At 38.1% G+C, this 10,220-nt stretch overlaps 1 protein-coding gene across 1 annotated transcript in view; it reads left to right on the forward strand.

The window, feature by feature from the left end:
• Positions 1 to 7,297, forward strand: part of COL12A1 (collagen type XII alpha 1 chain) — a 134,351-nt gene extending 127,054 nt beyond the window's left edge. The window contains exons 65-68 of the mRNA XM_034766198.1: positions 1,132 to 1,320; positions 2,475 to 2,543; positions 3,635 to 3,805; positions 6,250 to 7,297. Of these exons, the coding sequence (XP_034622089.1) occupies positions 1,132 to 1,320; positions 2,475 to 2,543; positions 3,635 to 3,805; positions 6,250 to 6,380 (560 nt within the window). The 3' untranslated portion in view covers positions 6,381 to 7,297. The remainder of the gene's footprint in view (positions 1 to 1,131; positions 1,321 to 2,474; positions 2,544 to 3,634; positions 3,806 to 6,249) is intronic.
• The last annotated feature ends 2,923 nt before the right edge of the window (positions 7,298 to 10,220 follow it).

Below are 10,220 nucleotides of genomic sequence, written 5' to 3' on the forward strand. Positions count from 1 at the left end.
GCCCCAAAACAATATTTTAATGGTTTTTGTTTTTACTTCAGCCCCAAAGCTGACGTAGCATCCTGTAGCCCTAATGTGCCCCTACCTCCAGGCAGGAGTGACCACTGGAGGATTCATGCAGTGGAGGATCCTCTAAGCTCCCTATGCCACCCTACAGGGAGCAACCCCAGAGTGCAGCTCTGTGCTCCACAGGAAGTGTAACCCTCCTGCACAGCTTTCTCAGATCATCTCTACCTCTTCTACACCACAGCTGCACAGAGTTTGCTGTCAGGAAGGCCCCCAAGAAGACAGAGCAAAATTTGCTTATTTATGTTATTTATGCAATAGGGCATGTGCTGCTTAGACCCCGATACTGCTGTTTTTGAGGTAACCCCAGATAGATATGGAATTGTGCCATACTGATTTTGTTCAGCCAAAAAATATCAAGTTGTGCCCAAGCAGTGTGCACTTGTAATGGAACTACTAGGATGTCTTCTTCTGTTTTAGGTTCCCTATACTGAGCCTTTCTCTGCATGGTCACCATGCTTCTAGTCAACAATAAATAGCTGGGTCTCCCCTTCAGAACTTATTTGGACAGAGCTGTCTCTCTTGAGCAACACAAACATTCTCTGGGAGTTAAATTTGCCAGTTTGATCAGGGCTAGCAGAAGTGTATGCACCCTCAGAGCTTAAGTGATACATCGCCCTTGTGCAAGCCCTCGGCATGGGGCTGAATTTCATCTTCTGTTCCCTGCCACTGTAATATCTGTTCTTTGAATGCAGCGTACCCAGAAATGTCTATTTTTGATGGCTAGAACTGCATTTCAGAACATCTTTTGGAATTAGCCTTTGCTGCCTTGCAGACTAGGAGAGAATTCTTTGCCAGGGCTCAACCAACAAGGCTGTTGTAATCCAAATCTCAGTTTTCACTTGTCACCTTTAGTGGCTGTGAATTTTTATTTACTAGTGTCTGCTGCCAGAATCTCCCCTCTCCCCCTCCCTTTCCCCATTATTCTACATGATCATATCTTGCATTCATCTTAATCTGTGCATATGTTCCAATTCTCCACTATTTGCACAGTGGGTGGCGGGTGCGTGTGTGTGTGTGATTTTAATGAAAAATGATTTAAAAACCCTTTCTTTCTCTTTAAAGGCCAAATGAATCGGTTCAATCACATGTTGAATCAAATCCCGAATGATTACTATGCAAACCGCAATCAACCAGGACCTCCAGGACCACCAGGGCCTCCAGGAAGCGCTGGGGCAAGAGGAGAACCTGGACCTGGAGGAAGACCAGGGTTCCCAGGAACACCTGGCGACCAAGGACCACCTGGTGAAAGAGGTGAGTAGTGCTCAAAGAGCATATGTATGACCATATTTCAAAAGCTGTCAGCAGAGGAATGCAATACAGCTGCACCGGCCAGAAAGGCCATGAAGCATATAGCTTTCCATAGCCAATTGAATTGCTCTGAAGGTATTGGTACAGCTGGTACAGTGGAATATTCAGTGTCTGAAGACAAGATCTAAAATTACAAAGATTTGCATCTACAGTGCTTCTCTCTCCATGTGGTATTTATGGAACACCAGTCACTACAGAGTCTAAACGCTATCTCAACTTTATCAAGATATCTTAGTACAGAACATTCTCTTCTCAAAGCTGTTTCTGCTATTAGCTGCATCTTCACAGGCTACTTTTCTGAATTGGCATCAGGATGAGGGGAAAATAAGATTTGTTAACAAGAATGTGGGGTGAACCATAGCTTAGTGACACTGCAGTTGTGTGTCTCAGCTGAAGCAGAGTAATAGGTATATGGGAAATATATGATTAGATGTGCCAGTACACTTCAGGTGCTTTGAGCTGCTCTGGTGATGCAAAGTAGGTGTAAACTCAGTTTAAATGGCTGATTAAGCCTGGGTTATGGCTGGTTTGCAATAGCATAAGGGAGCCAGGCTGTAACCAGTGAATCTGGCCCTCAATTGTTCTGGCCATTACACTTCAGAATGTGTACACAGTGTTGTGTTTTCTAACATAGATTTTACTATAAATATTTACCACTTAAAAGAAAATAATGAACTTCTGAATCCAGCTATATGATAACATTGGCTTACACTATTTCATTAGGTTTTGAAGGATGAGTAAAGTGTATTTGTTACAGAAATGTACAAAGCTTGTATGCCTTTACTCATGTCGGTAGATGTGTGGAATGAACTTCTATCAAATCATGGGTGCCTCAAAGATGTTCCTATGTTTTAAGACAGTCTCTTCACACCAGGTTACCTCTGTACACTACATTTAAAAATCTTGTCTTTCAAACTGAGATGTTTGTTTCCTTAAAATATTTTCCTCATCCAAATTAAGACTTCCTAGATCAGAGCAATAAAGCAATAAACTATTTGAAGTATATGTTATAATCAATGAGAGCGCATGAAAAAATATAGTTTTCTGACATGGTCTCTTTTTGTGTGTGTGGTTTTTATTTCCTTTTGGATCTTTAGGACTGCCAGGAGAGAAAGGTGAAAGAGGGATTGGATCACAAGGACCACGAGGTTTGCCTGGACCACCTGGTAAATTTTCTGTTTTTAATTTACATCAGCTTACAGAACAGTAGAAGTAAAAGGGAACAAAACTTCCTAGAAAGTCAGATTGCTTAATTGCTCCTTATAGCAAATAAGCATATGTTACTCAATGCACTTTACATTTTTGACATGTATTGGAAATAAAGTGAAATGCTGAAAACTTTAACTAGAAATATTTTTTAGACATGGCTAGTAGAAAGTTGACTTTATCATATAATTTATTCTTCTGGCACATTGGCACATGAAAATATTTTTGATGAAAATACTGATTGAACCTTTATTGACTCAGTAATCAGGGGTTGAAATGGACATTTTCTCACTTTTTTCTATTTGATAGAAACAAAATATCACTTGATACTTTTGGAATGTCTAGTGCCATTGTTGGATCATGTTTGTAGTTACACTGATGTCCTTTAGCGGCAAAGCATAGCGTTACTAGTACAGAATATGATCCTTTCTCTGTTACTTTTTTCTTTGTGCCATTTGATTTCATTTACTGATCATTTACTGATGTCTTGGCAGAAATAGTTAGGCTTTCTCATTGTTTCTGCCTTTAATTTACTAGTTTAAACATGATTTTTTCATTACAAGAGCCATAAGAAGCTTGCAACAAATTCTAGCCCCAGTTGAAACTCTACATTTCTGTTAACCATAATACAGCCTGTTCCAAAGAAAACATTACCTCATCTACTATAGGGTTGCAGGGTAGCAGAATTAATGCACTCCTATGTTTTAATTGAAATCCAATGTGCTTGTCTAATGTAGTAGTTTCCCTTGAGATCTTCATATCTTACACAGAGTGGAAATAAACCAGAGAATTCATTGATGTCTTTAGCATGGCTCAAACCTTGCCAAATCAGTTTCTGTGAATAAAGACCTTAAATTAGCCACACATAGGAAAGCAACTAGTTATGAGTCACATTTTGGTTCTCTTTGGTTGCTTCATTGACCACATGTAGAACCAAATGTCAATGTTTTCTTACCAAAGGCTCGTTCATAGTCTAGACGCCAGTAGTGCCAGTGGTTTATGACAGGTTGACTCTTTAAAAAAATTATCTTCCTTTTAATTCTAAAATTAGGTCCGCCAGGAGAGTCTCGAGTTGGCCCACCAGGTTCTACAGGTTCACGAGGGCCACCTGGGCCACCGGGTCGTCCTGGAAATGGGGGTATTCGAGGTCCCCCAGGCCCACCTGGTTACTGTGATTCATCCCAGTGTTCTAGCATCGCTTACAATGGTCAAGGATTCCCAGGTAGGTTATTGACAACTTAAACTGTAGTCATTTTAAATAGTTTTCACAGATGCGGAGCTGCTTAATGCAAGACAGGCCCGCTAGTGTGGACATACTGAATCATTTCAGGAGCAAATGGTACTGAAACTGCTTAGTTGTAACATAACATCTTGGAACAGTTCAGTCCTTTTAACATAGACAGGTCTTAGAGCAGCTGTTCAGATTGTTATGCAAACTTGTCTCGCATTGATTTGAAATGTGTTTAGCTTTAGGAAGGAGGTGATTAAATTATACAAATAACTGGTTTTTAATACATAGAAGGATTGTAGATGATTATTTTGCTGTTAGGATTTAAATGACCATTTTCTTCTTCTTCTTCTCCTCTCCCTCCCTCCAATCTTCTTCAGAACAAGGTTGAATACTCCATGTTTCTCTTGAAAAGTAAAAAGAACGCTCTGGTTGGCAATTTTTGTGTGTCTGTTTTTTGATCAACATCAGGATTATTTATACAAAATTAATACCTGAAATTAAAATTTTCCATAAACAAAAACTGTTCTCTGTTACAGTGCAAACAACTGAAAAACTCCACTATCCTACAATTTCCACTGAGTTAAACCCCATGAGTCTCTGATTAGCCCTGAGCCAGCCTCCTGCTGTGAGAAGCAGTTTAAAACAATGGGCTGTCACAGGGAGTCAAATAATGGATGACAATGGCCATCAATTTCTGACTAATGAGAAGACACTAATAGCCTAGGCAAGAGGGGCACTCAGAATATAACATATTCTATACCTAGAGTCCTGCAGGGCCATTTTCATGAAGAAAGTCCAGGCCCACAGTATTGTTAACAAATTCATATGTGTGCACTGTAGCATTTTACAATTAGTGTATGTGATACTGATGTTGGATATGGTTTGCCACTAGCATACTGTGCATGTATACATGAAAAAAATATATATATATATGTGTATACAGACTCAGTACTGTTGGGTGTAAAAAGCCAAGTACTTGCACAGATCTAACCCAAGATTCTTGTTTAAATGAAAAAGAGCTAAACTTGTACCCATTTTGCAGCAGTGCTATCCTTCCTAGTGAACAGTTATGTATACATATATAGATATATGCGTATGACTTAACCATTGTGTATTTTAGTTGGATGACTATATTTTTGCACAGCAGTCTGACTTTTTAAAAACTAACATAATCTTTGACCTGTTTCAGGTTCCGGCTAACACATTTTCTAAGTCTCCAGTGCTGCTTACAGTTTGAATACATGAAAAACCTGTTTCTGAGATGTTTGCGCACGTGCTTAGTAGGAAATGAGTCTGTATGGATATTTCACCACGGATATGGTTAAAATGGAACCGTGTTGGCCTCATATAATACTAACAATATTCGTGAATGGCATAAGGACAGTGATGTCAACTCATTATCAAGCCTGTTGCATTTCAGTAATAAAGTAGAAAAACAACTATTTTTAACACCCCCCCAAAATCATCAGAAGCCTCAGTACTGAAGGAGGCTTATAAAACTACTAACTAGCAGAAGTAACACCATTGTGGGAGACAGATTTAACCTGATAAACAAGAAATGACTTATGTAAATAGTAAACTAATTGTGGCTTGTAAATGATTTGTAAGGGATCGTGTCCACTAAAATCAGTTAACATCTTTACATTAAGCTTCTGCATTAAAGCCTGCTGCTGCTTGCTCTGTGCCAGAATAACATCTTTGACTCTGTATGAAATCTACCTGTCTGTTGCTTGTGATCAACATGTCTGATTCAGGGCATGTGCCTTTTTGTATATGTAATCTTGTTGGGTTTTGTAATTGCAGTTCTAAATACTAAAGTTTTATAATTATTTTTCTTCTGTTTTGCTATAGTCTTTGGTGTTCCTCCAGCACCAGCTGTAACTCAGTCTGTTACGAGGAACAGCATCAGAAAATGACATGTACTGCATATTGCCACTGGTGATAGTTATGTGTACATTTATTTCCCACCCTCAGAGAACATTACTAGAAGCCAGTCAAACATTTTCTTTTTATGTAATCCATTTGCTCTATTAATTAATTAATTAATTTTTAAATCAAATCCAAGTATTTTTTTAGATTGATTGAAGTAGATGTAAAAGACTATTTTTATTTTTTAACAATTTATTGGGCCCTTGCATAACACCTCAAGACTGTTTCTGCAATGTTTCTTGTGTTATAAAGAGCTGGATCCTAGAAGGCCTTTCAAAACCAAATCTCATTTTTCTTATAATTTTACTGCCTCTCCTGCCCCCACCCCCTCAAAAAAATTCCATGAACGAAACTGAAAAAAAATCAGTGAATTATTAATTTAGACATTTATTATATGAAATTAAGATTGAACTAACATTATGTAGCCAAACTAACTTTCATTATATTTGTGGATTCAAAGACATGCGATAACTATAATGTTCAATCAGACAACTATTTTCAACCAGAGTCATACGTACCTGAAAGTGGACCATATCAACCCGAAAGTGAGCCCTACATAGTACCAATGGAGTCAGAAAGGAGAGAGGATGAATATGAGGACTATGAAGTTGAAATGCATTCACCAGGATTACCCTGAACAAATGTGCTGGAAAAGATCATTACCGAGAAAAGCAAAAACAAAACCATAAAAGATCTGTCTTGTTTTGTGTTTTTGGTTGTTTGTTTTTGTTTGTGCTATGCTCACATATGCAGATACATACAGAGTGGGTGTATCCTATATTCTCCAATGCTACCTTCTCAAATCAGAAATGCACTCACATCTTGTAGGAGTATCATGCTTATGTGCGAATAGCAATGTATGTAACTATAGATTTCGTTCTTGCTCTTGAAATGCTTGTAAAATACTTTTGCTTAAAGTGGCTGCTTAGAACTTAATGTGTGCATTCAGTTATCACAATGCTGCATTTTCTTTAAACAAATAAATAAAAAAAAAAAACACAAAACACCAAAAACCAGAGCTGCTGCAAATTTTCGAAGGGCTGTCTGCTTTAGCTCTACAGTTTTCCTCCTTTTATTGCCTGTTTGCAGTTAAGTCACATCACAAGTCTGCCTTGTCTAGTAAAAAGCAAACCAACTCCTTCTACATCATTGCCAATTTTTTCTATCCTTAGTTATACCTTGCAGGGCATATATTGCTCTTATACATCTCCTTTAACAACCACAAATCTTAAGTAATGTAGCTGAAATCATTGTATCAACTGGATATAGTTTTATAATGCTTTAAATCTCCTTGTAGACTCATTAACATTTATGCCAAATTGCAGTCAATCCTGCAGAGATGGAATTGCATGTTTGTGTTGTATATTTAGTATGGATTTTTTTTTCAGAATATAATGTTTCTTAGTTATCAAAAGCAGTTGGAAATTGTTTGCAAGACTATGGATATAGAATTGCTGCTTTTATATTTTAACTGCAAATTGTGAATTTCACTGCCTTATATTATTTATTTCTGAAACAAAGGAGGCATTTTTCAATAAAACTACTGAAAATTTACTTTGTATGATCATTTCTTGAATGGGGCCATGAGGATACAGACTTGTAAGTTACAAGAATGAGATGTAACAAACACACAGAGACCATTACATTTTCTTTATTAACTCCTCCTGATGTTACAGTGACCACAAATTAATTTGGAATTTTACTAGTGTTAAAACAGGTCCCTGAGGCTGTGACATTGGTTGATTGGGGGTGGGGGGTGGACTTTCTGGATTTAGTTGGCTCCCACCCTGTAGGATTTTGAAGTAACTGTCAATATCACTCAGCCTGTAGCACAGGTGGTGAAAAAACAAAATGAGGCTCCGAGCTCCAATTGCTGCACCATCCCCTGTACCTCATTGGTCCCCAGGAGACTAGTGGATGGGTGAGCAGCTAGAGAGGCCACTGGAGATTGAAGCAGAGGAATAATGGGGGTGAGAAAATTGCTGGATGCCTCAAAAGTAGTCACTATGTGGCAGGCAGAGCATGGCTGGTGGTGGCTCCTGTTCCACCCTTAGCCACATGCTCATTGTGCTCTATCTACATATTTTAGGTACTTATATCCCCCATGAGTGTAGCATCTGGTTCAATGCCAATGGAAGTCAATGGAAAGATGCCCAAGGTGACACAGGAAGTTTGTGGCAGAGCAGGGAATTGAGCGCAAGTCTCCAGACTAGCACCCTCTCACCACTGGACAATCCTTGCACTCTAGTGGGAACAATATAGTGAAATTATATTTGTAAGGGCTTAGCTTTTAAAAATTAAGCTTTTTTCCCATTGAATTTTTAGTGCCCTAAAATGCAAAATATACAACACAGCTATGTAAACTGCCAGGTTGAGTATGTGGAATCCAAACAAGTGAAGTAGCAGAGATAGACTAGAATTAGGGCCCGTAATCTATAGGGAGTTTAGCAGGAGATCTAATGAACTGAGAAATGTTCAAAGGACAGTCAAAGACACCAAGTTCTTATGTTTGGTGTAACCCTGGAGTTGCAAAAGGTAAAGCATAAAAATGTGTTCTGCATGATAGTTTTCTATAAAGCATTACCTACGACTTGCAGAAAATGATTGATCGGAATTTAGAAAATTGACTGAATTGTGTGTCTGTATAAAATAATAATATTGTATAAAATCTTGCTTGCAGATTCAGGGATTAAATGTATCCCTGGGGAAAGCTTAAAAAGATGCCCAAATCTTCCATGAAGGTATTCCCATTTATCCACCAAATGAAAAGGCCCATAGCCAAAATATCTTATCTAAAGTACAGAATTAAAATTAGTTCTTTATTAAATATATCCAACTCCTTTTAGCTGCAGTGCACAATAATGCCCATTCAGTAATGTCCTTTATTAAGACTGATCTTAACCTAGATGCTATTATTTGATTATCTGAAGACACAGAAGATTTAAGCATTAAATAAGAACTATATTTATGTATAGTTAATACATTTTTATGATTTAATTCTATTCTCAGATCTGCAAGTTATTCCTTAAATGCATGGAAATCCCAGTAAAAAATATGAGGGAAATGAGTGAGGATCAATTCTATGAATCTGAAAGAAGGATTTTCCTGGTAATCATTATTTTTCAGACAAGATCAGCACAGGGCTTCTTCCATCTCCACAGCAAAGGTTGAGAAAGAGCTTCTCTTTCTGAAACTCACTTTTTAAGAAAAAAGACACTTACCAGCACCTCTAAAATTTGGGGGCAGTGATATGAAATGTTTGGGCTGCATTTAAATGAGTGTTTACTAATATGGCACAGCGAGAAGGAAGAAATTAATCCTTCTTTAATAAAAAATGTAGCCTCAGGGAAATGACCTTCAGGATGGACTGGATGTCATTGTGGTTTTAAGCTTTAACTTCTGGGTAAGTATTTCTGAAACTAAGCCCTTCAGTTATAGAAACTAGAAAGACAGCGTATAAAGCAAATATAAACAATCCTTAGTTCCTAAGAAACTCACGAACTTAATGTGCCAATTGCACAGTTTATTTAGTTTAGCAATTTTAAACAAGGGGCTGGATTAAAGACACACTTCTAAGCTCATCTACATCTCTCTCTGTCTCTGTCTTTTGGCAGTGACTGTGCATATGTGTACAGGTAGGCAGCCAGGGGCTTCCACTCATCTGAGATTAGAATGGAATGTTTAGGGTGTGACCTTAGTGAAGAAAATAATTCCTTCGCCCTCCACCCACAAACACTCACACACAGAGAGCAGATTCTTTGTTGCATTCCTGATACCAAGTATAGGAGAAACTGCAAGAGCACTGGTAATGCTGTCTACTTACAATGGCTAAAATTGTACACATTGTGACTGTAGTGTGTAACTACTGGTATGCAAACCAAATAAATAAAGGCAAAAGGGGCTCAGTGGCAAGAATGCAAAACTATAGCACTTCAACTGAAAGCCTGTTTTTCCCCTATTTTTCAGTTGCGTATTTGCAGTAATAATGATTTCTGAAGGGAAGCTGAAGGGAAGCTGAAGTGACTGTGAAGCTAAGACACTTAAAGGAGAGGAACATAAAGGAATACTGATTGATTTTTGCCACGTGCATGGCAGACACCACCATCTGCACCACACAGAGCTGCCATTGGAGCCCAGGCAGGCCCTTCTGGAGAAAATAAATACATAAATAAGTTACAGCTTGACATGAGTCAGCGTGGAGCATTAATTCCAGCAGCAAAGTCCAATACAAATTTTACCACTGCAAAAAAAAAAAAAAAAAAAAAAATGCAAGGAATTACACATTCCCCAAAACTCTCCTCTGCTCTAGTGAAGAAAAATAAGACATTGAGATCCTGACTGTGATGTGGCTGAAAAACAAAATCAAAGCTAAAATGGCCACAGTTCTACACCACCTGGAAGAGAGTAGAAGCCCCAGGTGTTTCTTTGGATATAAATTGGATGACCAATTTTTAATGGCATTTTGGTTTGGACTTCC

Source organism: Trachemys scripta, chromosome 3 (genome assembly GCF_013100865.1).
Source record: "Trachemys scripta elegans isolate TJP31775 chromosome 3, CAS_Tse_1.0, whole genome shotgun sequence".
NCBI lineage: Eukaryota > Metazoa > Chordata > Testudines > Emydidae > Trachemys > Trachemys scripta.